Raw genomic sequence first — 23,904 nt, 5'->3', positions numbered from 1 at the left:
GTATTCAATTCCATTGTTCTTTTAGGTTAACCAAACAAAAAAATTCACAAATTTTAGAAAATAAAATCTCATCATTTCAATGACCATCATTTTAAAATTCCTTAGTAATCTTAAATTTCTTCATCCAAACATAGTGTAAGGGATATTGATTTTGTTGTCCTTATGCGAAAGAAATCAATACCCAAGGTTCATACACATTTTGATCTTGAATTTGTATATGCAGCAGTGAATATTGTATGATCAAGGTTTTTAATTTTCAGAAATTGTCAGTGTCTAGTTTAAAAAATAGTGATAATACTCGTGTTTAGTTTTCATAAATGGTCAATTTTTAGTTTTAGATATAGTGTAGTATTTGTGCTCAGTTTCATAAATAAGTGCAGTATCCATGTTTAGTTTCAGAAATAGTCAATGATCAATTTAAGAAATAGTGATAGTATCAATATTCAGTTTAAGAAATAGTGATAATACTCCTTGTCAATTTTTGGAAATAGCAAGTGTTTAGTTTCAAAAACAGTGTAATACTAGTGTTTAGTTTAAAAATAGTTAGTGATCAGTTTAAAAAAATAATGATAGTATCATTGCTCAGAAATAGTGATAGTACCCATGTTCAGTCTCATAAATAGCCAGTGTTTAGTTTCAGAAATAATGTAGTAGTTATGTTTAGTTTCATAAATAGTTAGAGTTTAGTTTCAAAAATACTGCAGTACCTGTTTTCATTTTTTTTTAAAAGAATAGGTTTAAAAATAGTGAGAGAGAGTGTGTGTGTGTGTTTAAGAAATAGTCAGTATTTAACTTATAAATATCTTATATGAAATTTATAGTAATCTTACTTTGATTCTATAAATATTTCAATAAGCATTTAACATGATTTTGATTTTGAATCTTCATTAGTCTAAATGCTTCTTAATTCACTTCCTCTAATTTCTTACTAATTTATAAATTAGTAAATAAGCAATCCTTCTTTGTCATTTTAGTTCCTCTATTTTCCTTGAAAGTTGAGACCAATCGAGATTTAATCAATTCAATTTTAATTATATATGATTAATGTTTTGCAAGTAAAAGAGTATAGGGATATCATATGGCAAACAAATGGGGAAGATGTTGACTGGGCTCTAAATTTAATTAGTAAAAGATAGCCTATAGGATGAGGAAGGAAGGAAGAACTTCACACATCACTTCACACATCACTTCACACGCATTCAAACCAAAAGTAGACACTAAACAGACGAGATGCAGAGGGAAGCAATTTGTGCCGTGCTAAAAAATACCTGACAAACCTGTGGTACACGCCATACACTTTTCTCTCTTGGTTTTGAAAGAATGTTTGAGTAAGAAGAAAAAATGAGTGAAGTTGTTATTGCTTTCTATGGTGTGGAGAAATTTTTAATTGTGATAGGAATACAAGTGGTACATCACGTGTTTTAATAAAAGTTGTAAGAAATTTTATTTTTTAAGTTATTAATATTTTAGTACACATATCTTACAATTTGTATAATGACATATGATGTACTACTTCGTGTATCGATCACACTAAAAAATCTCTCATGTGGTGTATTTGAGAAATGGGAAAGATTGGTGTACTTGAAATTTAATATGCTATTTTGTGGTAGATATACTTACACATATATTCCTAATTATAGTGCTAATAAATTAATAACAAGGGAGTAATAATCGGGGATGAAGGTTCTAATTTTTAAGATTACAGACGGCGGTGGGGCATGTGACACATCTTATTGGCTAAGATACTGGGAAAATAGAGTTGGAGGCTAAAACTCATGGAGATGCAGACACAGACACAACAAAACTAATACTTAATGGGAGTGTGGCCCCGACAAACCTTCACTCGGTACAAACTTGGGAAAATTCAATTTTCTGATGGAATTGGACTGACGGAATGGAGTTTCCGTCCAACCTGTTTTCATTAAACTCTTTTTTTTTTTTTTTTTTTTAATGGTTATGTCTAAAACTGGACACATGTACTATTTCTGAAATTAAAAATGGATACCACATTATTTCTAAAATTAAATATGGATACTACAATATTTTTTAAACTGAATACTGACTTTTTTTAAAACTAAACACGGATACTATCACTATTTTTTAAATTGAGTACTAGTACTATCACTATTTCTTAAACTGAATATTAACTATTTCTTAAACTGACTATTTATGAAACTAATGCGGGTACTACACTATTTGTTAAACTCACTATTTATGAAACTGACACCGGTACTACACTATTTGTTAAACTGATTGACTATTTATCAAACTGACATAGGTACTACACTATGTATTAAAGTGACTGACTATTTATGGAACTAACACATGTACTACACTATTTATTAAGCTCACTATTTATTAAACTGACTGACTATTTATGAAATTGATACGGGTACTACACTATTTATTAAACTGACTAACTATTTATGAAATTGACACATATACTACACTATTTCTTAAACTAATTGACTATTTATGAAACTGACACATGTACTACACTATTTATGAAATTGACACGGGTACTACACTATTTATTAAACTGACTGACAATTTATGAAATTGATACGTATACTACATTATTTATTAAACTGAATAACTATTTATGAAACTGACAAATGTACTACACTATTTTTTAAACTAACTGACTATTTATAAAACTGATACGGGCACTCACTATTTTTATTAAACTGACTGACTATTTATAAAACTGACATGGGTACTACACTATTTATTAAACTAACTGACTATTTATGAAACTGATACATGTACTACACTATTTATTAAACTAACATGGATACTACACTATTTATTAAACTAACTGACTATTTTTGAACAGAACCAAAATAACCCATCCTAATAAGTAACAATGAACGAACTTACGACAGTGACTTTAATTATTAGACTATTAGTCAATTAGGCAACCAGAAGTTGGATTACCAAATTAGCTAATCCTAACCGACCACCCTCACGACAAGTCATCTTAGTCATGTGTGCTATGCTGATGCTATATATGTAAAAATCAAACAACTAACAACTAACAAGCACGTTCAAGGAAACTTGGAGAAATGGCTCACGAGTACCATAATAATGCACTAGTACTACTAGTGTTTGCCAGCATTGTGGCGCAGGAAGGAATGTTAATGGTAGGTGCTGCTCAACGAGATCTTTTATTATGGTATCGTTTCTTTGAAACATTGCTTTATATATATAGAAAAGCATCCAAACCAGGCTTTTCGTAGTACAACATCCAACCCAGGCTTTTCATGTGGATTTTCTTCCTTGGAACAAGTTGCTTCTTCTCAACCCTCATCGATGCATTCTGACTATAATTGAGACAAGCCATTTCTCATCTTCTTCGTCGCACCATCAACCAGCTTATTGCCAGATGATGCGGCCTCCTCCTTTCCCCTTTTTCGTTCCATATACACATACTTTTCAAAGTTGCTAGAGGCTTGGCTATATCCAAAACGAAATGCAGCTTCTTTCTCACACAAACTTTTATAAGAGATTAGCACGGTGAAACGCAAATCACCGTCGTATCTAAAAATTAAGAAGTCTCAGCATTCTACGTAATGGTCTATCACAGATTCACAAATGTCGGCCACCCATGATGCAAGAACAAACCACCATTCTGTTGAATCAATTCAATACTCCACGCAATGCCGCTAGGGTCGAACAACAAAACTAACCCAGTTATTCTGCCTTCCATTTTTCTCATGAATCTTTATGGGATTTTAAGTCTTTCGGAGCTCAAATCATCATAATAAAACGCAAAAAATAAGGGCTCCTCAAATTCTGAGCTTCATCCATTGAAATTAGCTCTGCAAGTTTCAAACTCTAACAGAAAACAGAATCTCAGTGAAATTTTCTGAGCAACCAAACATGTTGTAACATTTTCCCCTCCTATTTAAAATTAACGAAGCAAGAACGAACAAAATTCAAGATGGGATTTGTGATCCTATAAATTATTGGGGTTTTTTTTTTCTCAAATTTTTTTTTAATGAAGCAGTGGCATACTTGTAAAAAAAGGAAAGTCTATTTCTAACGGGAGTGGCTGACGGAGTGGGGTTCCGTTAGGGGAAGAGCTGGAAAAAAAAAAATTTCGTTTTGGACTTTTAATTTAGCCCATGTGTGTTAAAGGTTTATAGGGCCTAATATATAATAGTTTTGTCCTTATCATGAAATATAAAGGCTTTTTGGTTAAATAATAGTATAGAATGGTTTTTGGTTAAAGTAAACTTAACCTAAGCCCTTTTCATTAAAGCTCTCAATTATATGAGGGTCTGTTTGCTTGAATTCAACTTTTTTAAACTCAAAAATAGTTTTCAAGTTTTAGGCCTTAAAAACTTGTTTGGTAGAATTATTTTCATAAACTGAACTTAAGACTAACTCAAAAATATAATCTATTCTCTAAAAACATAAAAAGTGAGTTTTTAGAGTTTTTAAACTTAAACTCACTCATTTCTTTTCTCTCCCTCCTCCCCTCTCACTCCAAATCTATCTCTCTCTTTTCTTTTTTCTCTCTCCTTTTTTTTTTTTACCTTTTTTGTCTATCCTTCAATCCGCTCTCTTCATTCTCTGGGTTCTTTCTCTCACTCATTTCTCTTCATCTCATATGATCCTCTCTCTTCTTTTTATTTCATTATCTCTTACTTTCTTTCCTCCTCTCTCCTCTTTCTTCCTCTCCTGCGACCCCCTCTTTTAGATCTCTTTGTCTAGTTTAAGTGGTAAGATTTAAAAATTTTAAATCGCAAACCAATCAAGTTTTTGAGTCTTACAAGAAAATTATTTTCAAGAAATGTTCTTAAAAAATGTTTTGAGAAATGATAAAAATTTTCAAATAAGATACCAAACAGACCCTAAATAATATTTTAAAAAATGGCTTAAATGTTAAAATGGTCCCTGTATTTTAGTCATTGAATCAATTTAGTTCCTGTGTTTTCAATTTGACCAAATTGAAAACACAAGTGGTTAAATTGAACGATAGAGTAAAACATAGGGACCATTTTAATATTTAAGCCAAAAATTTATAATTTATTATAAACTTATTTATTTGATTTAAAATATTTAAACTAAGATAAAATTAAAAATCAAGAGAAAAATTATTCTCCTCCCAACTCCCCAACCTCCTCCCTAACATATCCCCCTTCTCTTTTCTATGTCACAACCTTAATCACTTTTCAGATTGGAAGTTTTATATCTTCTATGTCTTATTTCTCATTAATTTTCATTTTTCTGTAAAAAGAAAGGGTAAAAATATCTCATATAATTTTTCTTATGAAATTTTTAAAAGATATTGAATGAAATGTCCTTAATTGGTTAACGTAGACAAACACGAGAACTAAAGTAGCCAAATTAAAAACACAAAAACTGAATTGGTCATATAACTAACACAAGCCTAAAAAAAGTCCACACAATTGTAACAGCAACCTACAATCAGTTCATCATTCCATGTCAAAAAATTTATTCAATAAAAAGGAAATACGAGAATTGTAGGATCAATAAAGAGTCCTCACAACCATAATATATTAATATACATGTATAATTGGGTCAAATTCGGATATGGGATGGCAATACCATCATCATATCGGACTCGGGATTTTTCAAAAATCTCCAAACTAGCCCATACCCATTTATTGTCCCCCATAACTGACCCATTGGGGCCAAGTGTCCTCTTATACCCATGCACGTGAGGCTTTTTGTCATCCCAAAAAACTCTGTTAACAGTATCTCTAATGAAAATGTCAAAAAGTTCAAATCCCTTGTCAAAGAAGACAACAACAATGTTTTATAACCGAAAGGGTAAAAAGTCAATTTGATGTGGCATGATATCGATTGATATAATTATTAAATGCTTTTTTTACCATTTTTATTTATTTTTGCTCCAAAACTATTTATTATTGTTGCATTCCTAATTTAGTTAAGAATATGATTGTGTAAATCCTAGGAAATCCTTATGAAATTCTACCATATCTTAACTTTTAGATAATATATTGTTTAAGTTGTAATACTTATTGCGTAAGAATTTTACATTTCCTACTACTATAAATAAAGGCACAATGGGGTGATATAACTCACACCTCAGAATTATATCAAACACTCTTTCTCCTTGCCGTTGCACTTCCCTGTTAAATAGGCTCTACAACATGCTAACAACACGCTTTAACTTGACGCTGACGCTAAGGAACTCAAGGTTCACGGAGGAGGTTCTTCTACAAATTCAAAGGCTTGATTTTGTTTTCAGCTAATCAGGTTTTTCTAAAACACAACTTTAATATTTTCTCTAACCTAGTGCGTGAAACCATTCTTTATTATATTTTTGCTAAATACATATTTATTGTTTGTTTTATATATTTGTCAATATATATGTTAATGCATACACAATTTTATAATAGATATAATTATTGTGAGTCAAAGAAACGAAAGAAAATAGAAGCATGAATTTTTTTGTTTTGAAAACCCCTAGAATCGAAAAAATAATAATAATTTTTTTGGATAAACGCGGCTGAGCCGCGCCGCCGAGCCGACCTGCAGCTCAACCCCGTGCCCCGTAGACGACGCCGTTTGGCGTTTGGACCCAAGCAGTCCTCGGGGCATTGCTTGCTGCAAGCAAGACAACCAAACCGAAGGACTGGGTTTTCTTTTCTACTGGGCCTGCAGTTTTCAAGCCCACATCGTCCCCGCCTTGGCCTACCTTTCAGCAGCGTTCTCCACTGTTGGGCTTGCTTTTTACCTGTTTCCGCATGCCTGCAACTTGCATGTGTGTGCTGGGCTGCCTGCAACAGCCTGCCCTGAGCCCACCTAGTCTGCAGCTTTCATGTAGGGTCGTGTGTCCCTGCAGCCAGCAATCCTTGCTGGGTTGCGATAATTTTTTGACCCCATGCCACGAATTGGCACCCGTTGCTTCTTCGCAACACCCAAATATTTAGGGGTGTTCCCGGCTAAAGCCCTATTAAGCTATATTTTCGTAATTAGCAAAGCCAACCAAGGCTAATATGATCCGAACGTTATTATTTGCTTCCACGATCAATCATTTATAGTCTCAATCTATTGAATTAATTTAAGTGACCAGTAGTCTATAAATTCGACAAAAATTCAAAATTATTAGCTTGAAGTCCATTTTTATGGCATTAACAATTCAACATATTATTATTTTTTTTTTTTGAACCGTTGACATCTTTCATAGTCCTGAAGCTACTCACATTCGGGTTCCTGAAGCAAACCCCAAATTCACTACACTTGAATTGTATGTTGTATTATGTGTTCTTATAGGTACCCCTTTTTATGAACCTGAAGTTCATACTAAAATCGAACCCGTACTTTCAAAGAATGTATTTTATTCTCGAACAATATGAAATGACCAAAATGCCCCGAGTTGGGTGTCTTAATTAAATATTGAGCATCAAGTTAAATTTCAATTTCTCCTACTTTCTTAGTTCCTTTATTTGGTTTTCGTACTCATAAAAGTGTGGGCATACATAGAATTTAATTTGGAGTTTCAAGAGAGTTACGAGCCTATTTGGTAGAGGGGTATTTATGTAATTTTAACTTTGAAAAAGTATTAAGTGGGTTAACACCCCAGTCTTGGTCCTTTCGTTTCCCTCACTCCGAACTCTCTCCTTCTCTCCAAGAATTAACCTTAATTAATTCCCGCCAAAATATTGACACGTGTCACCTTTGATGACTCGTCCATTTTTTATGAGTCACATGTCATGTGTAGGATTTGTGAGACACATAGTGCATGCCACGTAAGCCCCAACATGTTGAGATTTAATGTGTTGATGAACATTTACTTCACCGAAATTTCGATGTCTACACTTGGCATAAGGTGAGGCAACTGTAATCTAGAGCACATCGTACAACAAACAATCAGATTTTCCAGCACATCTTGGGCAATGGTAACTTGACGAAGATCATGACTCTTCATCTTCCCAAACCATTGAATTTGGGAGGAGGTTTGATCGAACTTTAGGCGCTAACTCTTTAAAAGGGTTTCTTGATAGATGAAGAATGCATGGAAGGATATGCAGGAGTGGAGCCAAGATTTATTTATTTATTTTTTCTGGATGAGTTGGCTGAAATTAGTACCACAAAATTATACGTTTATTTGTCTGGCCTTGATGAAGAATGCATGAAACAACGATGAAATATAAATCTCAAAATCGTAATCTAATCGGAAAATTCAAGGACCATATAAATAATTAACCTACTAATTAAATGAAGACTAGTAAATAAGGAGATTAAGAATGTACCAAATGTGACATTCATCGGAAAATCTAAACATAAAGCAAGGAAATTAAGGAGCTAGGGGTTTAATGGTTGATTAAAAAAAATCATTTTCTTTTCTTGAGTAAGAAGCACAATGGATAGACTACATAGGGTAAAAAGTCCTTTTTTGGTCAAATGATAGATTTGTTAGATTAGATTTTAGATTAGGGAGCCGAGGTTCGAACCCACGTTGTGGTACAAGGGAAACACTTATCTCCACCACTGTAAAAGGATGGAGAATAGAGAGAACTCATTTTATTTTTAGCATAAAAATATTATTATTACCTATCATGCACTAAGTATACATTAAATATTAACCTATATTAAAATTGAGTGGCCCTATAAACTACATGCATTAGCATAAGCAATTAAAACATGAATTTACAATAAACCTCTATGGGCTACAACCTACCTAAGCTTTGGGGGTGGCTTCGCCATTGAGGGTATGCTCAGCCTCTTGGGAACCTTTTAGTGTTAAAACGGCCATAACTTCTAGAAAAATGATATTAACAATCCGTGAAATGCACCAGAAAATAGACATCCGTAGCTTTCCAAGCATATAAGGCTCATTCTCTAATTGATTTTGAGCTGTCCGCAACTTGCTTCCAAAGTCAGCTGACCTGCACAAACAGTTTTGACGAATTTGTTACTTAAAATTTCACTTGTGTTATTTTTCTTTTCTTTACTTGACAAATCCTACAAAACACAAAAACAAAGTAAATAACTCAAAAAATATAAGGAACTAACTAAGAAAAGACAAGTGAATTTGATATAAAATATATATAAATATAAGCTTATCAATGACACACTACGAAAGGATTTGGTTGACCATATATGGTGCCGAGAAGGAGAATGTTGATGATGGATAATCTTAAGTGTATTTATGTGTTAGTGTTGGAAATGTGCTATGTTGGTGTATTAATGTGTTCTTGTGTTAAATTTAAGTGTGATATGTTGTTATTTTCTGTAATAATTTTAAGTGTTTTATGTTTGTATTTTCTAGTAATAAATTGAAGTGTCTTCTTGTAACAAGTCTTTTGTCTAGGACGTTGTCAAAAATTATTGAAGGCTGTTTGAATTATTGAAGACACCTATTGTACATCAAAGTGTGCAATAGTATGTACAATAATTATTGAAGGTCCTTTGAATTATTGAAGGCATCTATTGTACATCAAAGTGTGCTACAATATGTACAATAATTATTGAAGGCATTTAGAATAATAGAACAATAGCTAATAAGCCATAAATTTAATAAAAACGATAATTAATAAGCCATAAATTTAATACAAACGATAATTAATAAGTCATAAACTTAATAAAAATGACAATTAATAAACTATATAAATTTAATACAAACGACAATTAATAAACTACATAAACTTAATACAAATGATAATTAATAAACTATATAAACTTAATACAATCAATAATTAATAAACTATATAAACTTAATAATGATATCCACCATCTTGACTTGGTGGTGGACTTGGGATATAGCCTTGAGATGAATCATCATCTTGAAAGATACCCCTTGAGATGATATCCCTTTCCCCTTCCTTCATAAAGGCCAAACGCATTCGGGCCGCTTCTTCCTCCTAAGAGCTATGACATTCGGTCAATTTTAGAAATTCGGGAGAAATCACTGTACTAATTGGATATTGGAACTTCCCTTTTCTCTTTGCTTCCTTTTGCTTATCTCTTCCCGGGGACTTCCAAAAGAAGAAGTTGGGGTCAACGAATCAACACCTTCATTGACATCATTTGTCTTTGCGGCTTCACTATCAAATAATTTTCCCCATTGTTGGTCCGCATTGGTTCCCCACCTCGAACAATCCTTAAGGACGCCCCAAGCATGATACAACTTAAAAGCTTGATTTGTTGGTGTAGTTCTTATCTTGTAAATTACCATTGCTTTGTCAACCTATGCAAGAAATACATAAGTACAATTAGTTGCAAAATAATATTATGTATATGACAAATAAAATATCAACAAAGAAACTCACCACTTCTGCGGCGCTCCTTCCACTAGCCATGTCAACCACGCTTTCTCCAAGCTTCACTTCCATAAACTACACGCTTTGTTGATAACATTCCATTGATCGTAAAAACCACCAACTTCCCTTCGGATTTTCATTGAACTTATTAATGATTTTACCCCACAAAACCTTTTTATGTTGATTCGTGCCAACGGCACCATCTTCGCTAATAGAAATACATGCCAAGCATAAAGCAACATCTTCGTCAAAGGTCCAATTACGACTTCTAATATGATCTTTTGCCATCTTGAAAATTGTGGAAATGGGAAGAAATGGTTTTGGAATATGGTAGAAAGAAAAGTTGGAAGAATTGTAGGAGAAAAGTGAGTTTTGTGTGGATGTTTGAACAAATTGATAGGAGCATATTTATGCGACTTTGTTATCTTATTTCTTTGCATTTATTTAGTTAATTTCTATTTATTGTAGTAATTTAAGTTATTTTTGTATTATTGTAGGTCCAATTGGTAAAGATAACAATAAATGGCAAAATGGAGCAATTTGGAGCAGTTTTGCACTTGGATTGGATAGCCTACGTGGATAGCATATGGGTTGAACGTTTTTGGTGTTTAAATGGTGCTAGACATGTGCTAAAATTTGAAGAAATTAAAGTTGAGGCTTGGAAGGCAAGGAATTACACAAGAAAGAGGAATCCTAATTGGAGAGGAACATTAACTTATCCTATCCTATCTTATCTTATCTTATCTTATCTTATCTCCAGTTGCAAGGAAGAATCCTAATCACATTCCAACACTTTCTACCTGATTTTTAGTGTGACATCCCACATCGCCCAGGGGAGTGATCCTTATATGTATATTCCCATCCGTACTTAGCACGAGGCCTTTGCGAGCTCACTGGCTTCGGGTTCATTTGGAACTCCGAAGTTAAGCGAGTACCGCGCGAGAGCACTCCCAAGATGGGTGACCCATCAGGAAGTTCTCATGTGAGTTCCCAGAAACAAAACCGTGAGGGCGTGGTCGGGGCCCAAAGCGGACAATATTGTGCTACGGTGGTAGAGCGGGCCCGGGAAGTGGTCTCTCCTAGGCTGGGATGTGACAATTTGATATCATAGCCTAACCCTGGTCGCATGTGTGCCGACGAGGATGTCGGGCCCCTAAGAGAAGTGGATTGTGACATCCCATATCGCCTAGGGGAGTGATCTTTATATGTATATTCCCATCCCTACCTAGCACGAGGCCTTTTGGGAGCTCACTCGCTTCGGGTTCCTTTGGAACTCCGAAGTTAGGCGAGTAGCACGCGAGAGCACTCCCAGGATGGGTGACTCATTGGGAAGTTCTCGTGTGAGTTCTCAGAAACAAAACCGTGAGGGCGTGGTCGGGGCCCAAAGCGGACAATATCGTGCTACGGTGGTGGAGCGGGTCCGGGAAGTGGTTCCCCCCCGGGGCGGGACGTGACATTTAGAGTCCTTAAAATAACTCAAAAACGCCAAAACCTCCTTGGATTCAGCCATTTTCCCCTATATATATGAAATTCCTACAGAGATTTAGAGTGTGCCATGCCTACCATTCATCCATTGAAGTTGCCAGAATTTTCAGAGTTCTTTCTATCTTTGTTTTAAGTTTCAATGTTTATTTAGATTGCTTTTTAGTTATGATGGACATTTGTAACTAAATTTCTTTTAGCTAGACATGAATTCGAAGTTATGATCATATGTTTTATATAAATTGATTACATCCAGTTATTATTTCATAAAACATGAATGCGATTTACTTATTTGTTTTATAGAGAACTTATTCTTGTATGTTTATTAAGGGTGCACACTTAGTTTGCATGCAAGGATTTGATGCTAGAATATAAGGGAATTTAACCTAATAGTTACGAACTTATATTTGTACGTAGTAAAAGTCACTAGTCATGATTGAGTTAAGTAAATTCTTGGCATGAGTATCATGCTTTTCATAGTTACGAATGCTTTGTCAATGCTTATGATTTTTCATAGAACTTAATGGTCTTTGAGATGTATCTCTATCATGCTTTTCATAGTTAGGGAGCTTGAGAAGAATAATTTGGTCGCGTCACTGAGTCCAATTCAATGAACTTTGGAAAATTTGAGAGTTAATTAGTGCTGTTCATAATTAATTTGGGGCATTGTCATTCATGGTTTATAGGAAGAATAACTGGAAATCGATTTATATGCATATGATTCATGTGTGGAGAAGAATCCTTTAGCTATCCTTTCATCCATATTTCATTCACAACTTAATTTACTTGCTGCACTTGACTTTCGTTTTAATTCAATTCATCCAAAATCCCCCCAGCCATTGTTTTGTTGTTAGTTTAACTTAGTTTTCAGTTTTATAAGTTTAATTTGTGTTGATTAACATCCCTTCTAATCCTCGGAATAGAACGATCCCTACTTACTTGTACTACGATTGCATAATTTATAGGGTTTAATTTGTGTGTTAATTTCTACCACATCACAAATGCATTGATATTTATAGAGTTTTTGGGTGAATTTTGAGTTAAATAATTTTTTTAAAATTTTTTTAGCTGTTGGATTAAAATTTGGATTATTATATCTTTTTTTTTTTTTTTCTATTAGATTTGATTATAATCGAGCTCAGCCGTTGGATTCAATACATATAAAACTAAAAAAAAAAAAATTGAATGTGGACCGTTGGTCAGAAAAATAGCCATTATGCTCATCAATGCCAGTAAACAAGTGGGCGACATGCCCACATGGGTGGGGCCATGCCTGATGCTGGGCTTAGCGTGTGTCAGGCATGAACATGTCCAGACCTGGCGGAGGGCTTCATGCGCCGAATCTCACTCTCACTTGTGGACCCCATAATTTTCTTTGGCCTAAATTTTGGCCGGAATTTGGCCCTTTTTATTTATTTATTTTAGTTTTAACACTTAAACTCCATTTTAGAACAAGAGTTGGAGGAAAATTTTGGGAGGGGGGGGGGGAGGATTTATTCCAAGGGTTGAAGTTCATCTTAGTGTAATGCTATCCAATTCCAATTTTCTTTTCGAACAAGACTCACATAGTGTTTTTTTAATTTCTTATTTTTTTTAAACAAACGATATTATCTACACTAAGAGACTTATACGAGTTTCTTTGCTTCAAAAAAATAAAGCAGTATAAAAATTAAAAATGTCATTAATCATGACAAAAAATGGATATCCAAGTCGCATTCAGTCATGCACAAAAGAAAGACTTTTATATTCTGTTTCGACCACTAAAATCCAACAAAAATTGGTGTGTAGTTATTACGAGAAGGACAATGCTCTACTTTGTAATGCGAACACATGAACTAATAATTTTTAAGTTACGTTAAAGAGAGCTAGCCAGTTAATTAGTCCTACATTTCAGTGGTGTTTCTCTAATTGTAAGCAAAAAGTCTTAGATCTTGTACATGATAAATTCAATACAAATTTATTATGACTCGCCTTTTGACTACAAGTTGAAATTCTTATTGAAATGCTCTACAACTTCAAAGTTGAAACTGAAGTTTTGGGAAGTTAAAACCCAAAAATCCACCATTAGAAGATTTCACAGATAATTAATTAATCTCGATAAATAACAATATCTACAAGCTCATAAAATTTAATTGATAATTAATCAATGGAAACTTTTTTTTTTTTTTAAAAAAAAGGAAAAAAAAAAGAGCTGAATTAAACCCAAATTCCCCCATGAGAAAAAACCCTAAATCCACAACCACAGAAAAATTTCAGAGAAAAATAATTAATCAAAATTCATCGTTATGTAAATTGAAAGGAATTTTGTTCGCGTGAAAACAAACATTGTTGGCTCGCGGAGTAGTTTTGTTTCTCAGTTGCTATAGGCTTCGCTTTTGGGCTTCGAATATGGGGCAGGTGAACATGTTAAAAACTTGACCAAACAGCTAGGACTAGCGGGAGCATAGCTAAGTTCTTCACCAAACAAGTATAGGGCATCAAACAATGAGATTATCAAACACATTTCGAGCCATGGTAACTTCATGAAGACAAAGGCTCTTCAAACTCCTGAAGCCTTTGAAGGAGGAAGGAGCATTTAGCAACCAATTAAATAACTCTAAATGAACCAAATCTTGACAAGAACACAAACATGAAGTCATGTTGTAAGCATATGCTTCCTCGATTTCAAATACCAACTCTTTGATACGATTTCTTGATAGATGACGAATCCCTCAATCAAAAGAATTATTGGCTACAAAACCTAGATGAGAAAGCTTGAATGTGTGTACGGAGCCAATCCGAAGCAAGAGTCCTTGATCTACAATACTCTCAATGGCAAACACAAGATGTGGAATCATTGCCGAGTTGAACCTCCATTTGCTTGACAAAACACTTGTCTTCATTGCCTCCTTAATAGGCTTAAGTGACAAATTTTGTCCTTTTATATCACTCGGTAAGTTGCTAATTCTATCCAATTCCATCTTTCATTTCGAACAAGACTTTGTTTTTTTGAAGCAAGTACGATATTCATTGAATTGTAGAAATACATACAAATTCGAGGATAGGGTGCTAACAGTGGGCCTCAATAAAAACCTTGCTAGGACTTTCAACCCGATCGAAGGAAAAAAAGAGTGGCCTGCACCAATTTAACTATAAAGAATATACTCCAATAATATATCAGAAATAATATCAGGGGGTTCTTCAAACTAAGAAATTGGATGGTTAAACGTTAGACTCAACTGTACAAGTTGATGTGCCACTCTGTTCGTCTCTCTTGGTCCGAAGGAAATCTTCCATTGCTTGAACTCTTGCATAATCTACTGTGTATCAGCAAACAGGTGACCAAAATGACCATGTAAAGCTGTTCCCGCATTCTGAATAGTAGCAACCACCATAAGAGCATCGCCTTCCACCTGCACTTGTTCCTCACGCCAATGAGCAAACATAGTTGCTGCCCGTGCAGCAGCAGCCTCTGCATGCATCGTTGAGCTGGTACTAGTCTCGCGCAACACCATTGCGTCCATGAAACATCTTGTTGCGTTTCGAACGATAATCCCTATACCCCCATATGAACCAGTCTCATCCCAAGCCGCATCAAAGTTACACTTTATCCAACCAAATTCCGAATGTTTCCATTTCTGAACACAAACCATTGGTGAGTGTGGTTGAACCTAGGCCTGGCAATTTCTGACACGACCCGATAACCCGACCCGACACGACACGAAATTAACAGGTGTTTGAGTCGACACGATAACGAATCGGGACTTATCGGGTAACCCGATAAGCACCTGTTAAGATAACGGGTTGGTTCGGGTATACACGTGGGTAACACGAAACACGATAAGCAGAATATTATTTTTATAATTTTATAACTCTAAAAAAATACTGTAATAATTATATACATTAATTTTACAATTTTATACCCCTAAAAATTATAATAAATATATATATATATATATATATATATAAATAATTAACTATAAAATTTATAATAATTATAAATTTATAATAATTATATATACTATAATAATTATACCCCCAAAATATTAAGTCCATCTATAATAATTATATATATATATATATATATATATTAAATTTTATAAAAACTGTAATAATTATTAATTAATAATTTAATATTCATGATCATGCATTGCATATTTGCATGATTTTGCATCCATTGAAATTTGATGTGTCAGACTCAGATGTGATTTGTTTCCATTCAAATTTCAATAATCAATTTTTTGCCATTGCCATTTGCCAACTTTGCCGCCCTTTTTGAAAAAAAAAATGGAGGTAAAATGAAAATGTTAAGAAAAGTTGAAAATAAAACAAAAAAGTGAGGGAATTAGGGAAAGATGTTGGAGGAAAAAGTGAAAATGATAAGAAAAAGTTGAAAAGGTAACAAAAAAGAGAGGGAAAAATGAAAATTAATAGAAGTGGTGAGAAATTTTTTTTTTTTTTTTTAAGTTATTAACTATCGTTTTACGAAAAGTGAGGGAATTAGTCAATCTATCGTTTTCCAAATTCTTCAAAACTAATTTCAATGATCCAAACCGTCAAAATTGTTTGTATATGCTTGGAGATCACTTCAGAAAAAAATCACAAAAAAAAAACATTCAGAGATCAAGTAATGGGACAAAGCTTTTCAACGGTTATAAACGAAAAATCACGATTTAACGGTTATTTTAACTCCGATTTTGATGATTTTTTATAACTACACTCATTGACCCTATATGAATTCGATCTTCAATTTAAAATATTTACACAAGTGGATACCACAAAATCTTATGTTATACTTAATGAAAGTATAAATAAACTCTAAGTGTTAGTCAATCTATCGTTTTACGAATTCTCCAAAACTAATTTCAACGATCCAAACCGTCAAAATTGTTTGTATATGCTTGGAGATCACTTCAGCAAAAAATCACAAAAAAAAAAAACATTCAGAGATCAAGTAACGGGACAAAGCTTTTCAACGGTTATAAACGAAAAATCACGATTTAACGGTTATTTTAACTCCGATTTTGATGATTTTTTATAACTACACTCATTGACCCTATATGAATACAATGAATGAATTCGATCTTCAATTTAAAATATTTATACAAGTGGATACCACAAAATCTTATGTTATACTTAATGAAAGTATAAATAAACTCTAAGTGTTAGTCAATCTATCGTTTTACGAATTCTCCAAAACTAATTTCAACTATCCAAACCGTCAAAATTGTTTGTATACGCTTGGAGATCACTTCAGCAAAAAATCACAAAAAAAACACATTCAGAGATCAAGTAACGGGACAAAGCTTTTCAACAGTTATAAACGAAAAATCACGATTTAACTGTTATTTTAACTCCGATTTTGATGATTTTTTATAACTACACTCATTGACCTTATATGAATACAATGAATGAATTCGATCTTCAATTTAAAATATTTACACAAGTGGATACCACAAAATCTTATGTTATACTTAATGAAAGTATAAATAAACTCTAAGTGTTAGTCAATCTATCGTTTTACGAATTCTCCAAAACTAATTTCAACGATCCAAACCGTCAAAATTGTTTGTATATGCTTGGAGATCACTTCAGCAAAAAATCACAAAAAAAAAACATTCAGAGATCAAGTAACGGGACAAAGCTTTTCAACGGTTATAAACGAAAAATCACGATTTAACGGTTATTTTAACTCCGATTTTGATGATTTTTTATAACTACACTCCTTGACCCTATATGAATACAATGAATGAATTCGATCTTCAATTTAAAATATTTACACTAGTGGATGTGGATATCACAAAATCTTATGTTATAATTTATATACTTAATAAAAGTATGAATCAACTATAATATTAATAATTATATACATTAATTTAATAATTTTATATCCCCTAAAAAGTAAAAACTATAATAATTATATATATTAAATTAAATTTAAAAATTGATGACCATTGGATCGGCTGAGATTAAATCTCAGCCGTCCATTTCATAATTATATATATATATATTTTATTAAATTTGAAAAATTGATAACCATTGGATCGGCTGAGATTTAATCTCAGCCGTCCATTGTGTAGGTAATCAACACTCTCATTACTCATCTTCAACATTACTCTTGAAGGCAATAAATCAAGGCAAAGTTCTAATACAATTTCATGATGATCGATGTAAATTGAAGATTTTGTAAATGAAGGTGTAAACTTTTGAGAAAGACTTACAATCTTAAAAACAAAAACTCTTTATCCTTGCACATTTAATATTTGTAATAGATTAGTAGTGTATGTATTATTTTTTTATTAGGCTTTTATTTTTGAGTGTAGACATAGTACTTGAACGAGAAATGTTTTAATGTTTTGAAGTAATATTTACGTGGCAATGTGTGGTATGTGCAAATTTAAAAAAAAAATATTTTTTTTCTTAACGGGTCATAACGGGTCGGGTCACTTTACCCGTTGGGTAAAGTGACACAACCTGTTAAGGACCCGTTAAGATAACGGGTGTGACACGACACGACCCGTTAAGATAACAGGTGTTACACGAAAACGACACGAACACGATAGACACGACCCGTTTGCCAGGCCTAGTTGAACCTCATTCCATTTCTTGAATTCCGTCAGCCACGTTTGGGCTTTAAGTTGCACATCCAATGGTGATGCATCCACACCTTTCCAAATAAACTCGTTACATACCTTCCAAACGCTCCACACCAAAAGTAACTCAAAACTATCATTAGTGACTGTTTTTGCCATATTGATCAACCATCCACCAAAGCCCTCCCCTATCCTCTGAAACATACGAATTCCCATAGGACTGCCAAACCAAATTGCAGCTGATCGTGGGCACTGTAATAGAGCGTGTTCAACTGTCTCTGCCTCCTTATCACAGAGCCCACATATATCCTCCGTAAGAACCCGTCTATTCTTTAAATTCACTTTTGTTGGCAAAGCATTCATATACCTACGCCAAACACAAATTTTGACTTTCCCCGGTACCTTTGCACGCCATAGAGCTTTCCAAAGAAATTTTGTCTCCTCATTTAGTGCAGATCCAATTGGTTCATCCCCACCAAGACCATGACATGTTCGTGCCACAAAGTAATCACTCTTAGTCGTAAATACACCCTTAGACTCTTTAGTCCAAATCATAGAATCTGCTGGATTAAATAAACTCAATGGGATACTCAAAATCAAACTTGCTTCCTCCTCCATAAACCAATTACGAATTAAATTTGTATTCCAACGCATCCCTTCATTGTCCACCATTAAAAGAATGCACCATAAGGGAAGGGTGCACCCTAGCCGGTCTACCACTAAGTACTTTATAAAAGGTCCCCCTTGGCAACCAACTATCCCCCAAATCTTTATACTTAATCCATCTCCAACCTTCCAACGAGCACCCCTCTGAATAATGATCCTGGAATCTGCCACACTTTCCCAGCAATAGGATGAATTAGAGGAAATTGAAGCCTGCAGAGAATCTATTTTGGGATAATACTGGGCTTTAAAGATACGAGCAACTAGAGAGTGAGGATATTGAATCAATCTCCACCCTTACTTGGCCATCAACGCCATGTTCAAAGCATATAAATCTTTGAACCCTAGGCCACCCTCACTCTTTGGTTTACACAATTTTTGCCACTTCACCCAATGAATGCGACGCTTACCTGCTTTCCTGCCCCACCAAAACTGAGCTACCATTTTGTTCAAATCCTCACAAAAAGACTTAGGTAGTAAAAACGTTTGCATTGTATACAATGGTATTGCTTGAACTATTGTTTTTACGAGTATTTCTTTACCCGCATTACTCAACAAAGAGCCCCGCCAACCATTTAGCTTCTTCCAAGGATGGTCTTTAATATATGCAAAGGTCTCCTTCTTCGACCAACCCACAAAAACCGGTAAACCAAGACAACAGTCATGATAATCCACCTTTCCATTTCTAGGCAATCGGCCAGTAACTGTGCATCCATAACCGTAAGGTTTCTACTAAAAGCCACACTACTTTTGGCAAGGTTCACCGCCTATCCGGACGCCCGTTCATAAGTTCATAACAACTCCTTCACCTATATGCATTCTTAGAGAGAACTCATAGCAAAGATAAAACTATCATCCGCAAATAGGAGATGATTAACACTTGGGGCCCCATTACAAACCATTACACCTTGAATTTGACCTTGTGCTTCCCATGAGTCAAATAAAGCTGACAGACACTCGGCACATAACACAAATAAAAATGGAGACAATGGATCACCTTGACGAATACCCTGTTTAGGATGAAGCTCTCCATTTAGACTGAAAGAATATGATACAGTAGTAACACACATCATTATCCAGTGAATCCATTCCTCCGCAAACCCTAACCTCCTCATCATTTGCTCCAAAAAACTCCATTCTATATGATCATATGTTTTACTAATATCCAATTTCAAAGCCATCGCCCCATTCCACCCATTGTTCTTTCTATGCATATAATGAGCAATCTCTGAAGCTATCAAACAATTATCAGAGATCAAACGGCCTGGAATAAAAGCACTTTGAGAAGACGACACAATATCCGGCAATATAACTTTCAACCTCGCAGTGAGAACCTTGGAACAAATCTTATAGATCACATTACAAAGACTAATCGGTCGAAGCTGGGTCATTGAAGTAGGATCCATTTTCTTCGGAATCAACGTAACATGCGTATAATTAATTTTCCGAAGCATATGCCCCGATGAGAGAAGATACCTAACCCCTTCACAAATATCTTGGCCGACAATCTCCCAATGCTTTTGATAGAACCCAGGTGACATATCATTAGGTCCTGGGGCCTTAGTTGGATGCATTTGGAAAAATGCCGACTTAATTTCCTCGTTTGAAACTTGCCGAAGAAGTTCTTGGTTCATCTCTGCCGAAACCTTGGGATTGACAACCTTCAGAATTTCCATCGCGTCCACTTCACCTTGAGATTTGAATAATTTTGTAAAATACTCAACAATAACATTCTCCGTACCAAGCTTATCTTCATGCCATACGCCAGCTTCATCAAACAAACAATGTAACCCGTTTCTCCGTTGTCTCCGATTTGCCTTCTGATGGAAATACTTAGTATTTTGATCACCAAGTTGTAACCAATTTTCCTTGGACCGTTGATGCCAAAAAGCTTCTTCTTGCGCCAAAAAAGAGTGCAACCTGGTATAGAGCTCATGGTGTTGGGCTATGGTTGTCTCAGTGAATGGCTGACCAAATAAAGAATTCAATTTATTCTCCGTTTCAGATATCTCTCACGGAATGGGACGTTTCGTGGCTTGAGCCCAGATAGCCAACTGAATACGCGTTGCTTTTATTTCGAACAGGACTTTAATGGTTTTCTTTGTTTCTAAGATATTCAACTAGTAAAGAGATGTCCATAATCTAATATAATGGCCATGGCAGGTGGAGTCAAGATCATTTAAACTGTGACCCCGGATGTTTGAGTGTGTAGATAGAATATATATATATATATATATATATATATATATATATATATATATAACTGAACCAAACCTTCTGTATTACTTTTAATATTTCTCGCATTTTGTTAAGTTTTACTAATTATTTTCATATGAGACAGATGCTTGGGGAAAAATGGTGGAGGAAGACCTAGGAAGACTTGGACAAAGACTTTAAAGACATGGAGTACTTAGAGCTAACAGTAGACTTGATCCAAAACTGAGCGCACTATCGTTTTGGGATTCATACAGCCGACAACAATTAGTGGGATATAAGGCTTTGTTGTTTTTGTTGTTATTGTTATTTTCAGATGATATCTGTCTTTGGTACAAAAAAGACAAAGATTGTTAGTATTAAAGGCCAGAGTGTCATAAAATATTGTGTTTTAGAGGTCAGAGGCTACAAACCATCAATGTACATGTGATCTTCGTCTTGCAAGCACGACAATAAACCATTGTAAATAACAAGCACTGGATCAATTTTTGTATACGTTTTGTGCCAAAGAGGAGAGAAGACATTACATTGTTTACCAGAAAGGAAAAATAGGAAGCAAACAGCAGACATTACATTTATTTGTGCAAGCGAATGAAGTAATTAGCTTCAATAGTATATCGTGGATGAATTATGGGTCCATGTAGATTATCTCTGCAAAAGCTGAGGCACGCCTAAACTGGAGCAACTTTTTCACTAGTTCACCATTCACAGAAGCAGGTTTAACAGTCATCCTCTTAAGCACAGGTGCATTTGAAAGCAGAAATCTGATAAAATCTAGTTCTGTTTCAACACCGGAAACTCCGATTATTGTCACAATTTGTAGTTGGGTCAACAGGCAATTCTCGTTGTCATCTAACAAATACTTTGCTTCTTCCACAAGTACAGCCTGATCCTCCTCTGCCTACACAATGCTAATAGAATTAGAATCTTAAACTTTAACGCTAAACAGCTCTCCAAACTATAAAGCTTTAGCGTAGAGTTGGTTTTCAAGGGTAGAAAATGAATCATCAAAAGAATTAAACTCACCGAAATGCTTAGTACTTTTAGAGAAGGAGAATTTCTTATAAGGAAAAGAGCAGTTAACAGCTCCTTCAGATGCTTAAAGCGTATAACGACAGAGAGATAATTCAGAGATAATAATGGTTCAGGAAGCTTCTCCGGCAAATCACCAAATGCTAAATACTGGAGAAGAAAAGATGCAGAAGGAAGCAGGATCAGTGAATTAATACGCTCAAATTCACAAGGACATGTAAAGGATGTTAAACAAAATTAGGAAAACACAAAAACCATTACCTGTAAAAAGAAACTCTCAATCCTTAGCCGTTGAATATGAGGCAGGTAAACAAAAAACTTCACCAAATTGCTACAATTGCCAGGAACCAGCCTCTGGTCATAGCTACCATCCAAGGCAATGGAAACTTCAACAAGATTTAAAGTATTCTCAAGGGAAACATTCTCGAAATCACCATTAACCTTAAGATATTGGAGATTTGGTGCACCAATCTTGAGACGTGTTAAACCATCAATGTACGCTACAGTCAACTTCTCAAGCAGAGGACTGCAAACAATCATTTTATCAAACACATCTGGGGCCAGAGTAATTAAACGAATATCAAGGCTCTTCAAACTCTTGAAGCCTTTGAATGTGGAAGGAGGTTTTAGCAAACAGTTGTATAACTCCAAATGAACTAAATCTTGACAAGAAAACAAACATGAAGGCACCTTGTAGGGATCCCCTTTCCAAATGTGGAGTATCAACTCTTTGATAGCATTTCTCGAGAGATGAAGAATCCATCGATCAATATCACTAGTGGGAAGACGATCTAGATGGGAAAGCTTGAATGTGTTTATAGGTCCAATGTGAAGTAGGAGTACTTGATTGACAATATTCTCAAAAGTTGTAAGGTTTTTATTTGAAAAACACCGATTATCAAACACAAGATGTGGAAGCATAGCCGTCTTGTACCTCCAGTTACTTGATAAAACACTTGTACTTACTGCCTCCTTAATCGACAAACGGGACAAAATATTTTCTACAACATCGCTTGGTAAGTTGCTTATTCTATCCAACGCCATCTTTCTTTCCGAACGGAACTTCGCGGTTCTTTTTGTATCTAAGATATTCAAAGAAAAAAATTAAATCGTTTAGACCATGTGAGAGAGAGAGTGTAGAAAGAGTTGTATATAGTGACAAAACGAGTTCAGATTTCCACTCACAGGAAACGATTTAATGGAAGTAATCAGAAAATGTCTCACCTGCATCAATATCAATGGGACGGAGTTTGTCTAATGCAAATTGCATACGTACAAAAACTAAAGCAAAACAACTTACCTTTGTCCAGAAACTAACTGGAGATATACAGTGAACTAACTGATTAAGCTTCCTTTCACAAGATCGCTGCAAATGGAAATCGATCTGCATAAAGTTGTAAAACAAAGTTTATATGTGTGGATTAAGAATCGATTGGAGTCTTGAATTTGGTCAAGTTAGGAATTAACAATTAAAGGTCAAGGTAGGAATAACCACTTGTGAGAGGAACCCATTGGGGTCTTGAATTTGATTCCCTTTCACATTGTTATTCTTAACTTGATAGTTAAGAATTGACAATTAAATGTGACTTCTCTTTCATATTCGATTCCCACCTTTTGTTACTGTATACGATTCCCTATGCATGTTTTCTCCCCTGCCCGACTGCACTCCGCTTCACATC

At 34.6% G+C, this 23,904-nt stretch overlaps 1 protein-coding gene across 2 annotated transcripts; it reads right to left on the bottom strand.

Moving 5' to 3' along the window:
* Positions 1-21,565: 21,565 nt before the first annotated feature.
* LOC125472941 (F-box/FBD/LRR-repeat protein At1g13570-like) lies at positions 21,566-23,681 on the bottom strand. 2 transcript variants are annotated; one of them, XM_048575076.1, is made up of 5 exons: positions 23,526-23,681; positions 23,411-23,449; positions 22,550-23,307; positions 22,220-22,375; positions 21,566-22,094 (listed from the first exon to the last, which is right to left on the bottom strand). In XM_048575076.1, the coding sequence occupies exons 3-5, from the start codon at positions 23,267-23,269 to the stop codon at positions 21,822-21,824; spliced, it is 1,149 nt and encodes a 382-aa protein (XP_048431033.1). In that variant the 5' UTR covers positions 23,270-23,307; positions 23,411-23,449; positions 23,526-23,681; the 3' UTR covers positions 21,566-21,821. The 2 variants fall into 2 exon arrangements, with proteins under 2 accessions (XP_048431033.1, XP_048431032.1); XM_048575075.1 differs by lacking the exon at positions 23,411-23,449 and having other exon boundaries at positions 23,526-23,680.
* Positions 23,682-23,904: the final 223 nt, after the last annotated feature.

Source organism: the organism of the source record quoted next, unplaced genomic scaffold, assembly GCF_019419815.1.
Source record: "Pyrus x bretschneideri cultivar Hongxiangsu unplaced genomic scaffold, Pyrus_bretschneideri_v1 Contig77, whole genome shotgun sequence".
Lineage (NCBI taxonomy): Eukaryota > Viridiplantae > Streptophyta > Magnoliopsida > Rosales > Rosaceae > Pyrus > Pyrus x bretschneideri.
The sequence above is the reverse complement of the archived record's forward strand: the minus strand, read 5'-3'. Positions and strand labels throughout refer to the sequence as shown.

Excerpts from the sequence above, each read along its gene's own strand:
- LOC125472941 (XM_048575076.1), bottom strand. The coding sequence starts at position 23,269 with ATGGCGTTGGATAGAATAAGCAACTTACCAAGCGATGTTGTAGAAAAT. Across the intron at positions 22,376-22,549 it reads CTGGCAATTGTAGCAATTTG|TATTTAGCATTTGGTGATTT; the intron begins GTGAAGTTTTTT and ends TTTCTTCTCCAG. Across the intron at positions 22,095-22,219 it reads TAAAAGTACTAAGCATTTCG|GCAGAGGAGGATCAGGCTGT; the intron begins GTGAGTTTAATT and ends AGCATTGTGTAG.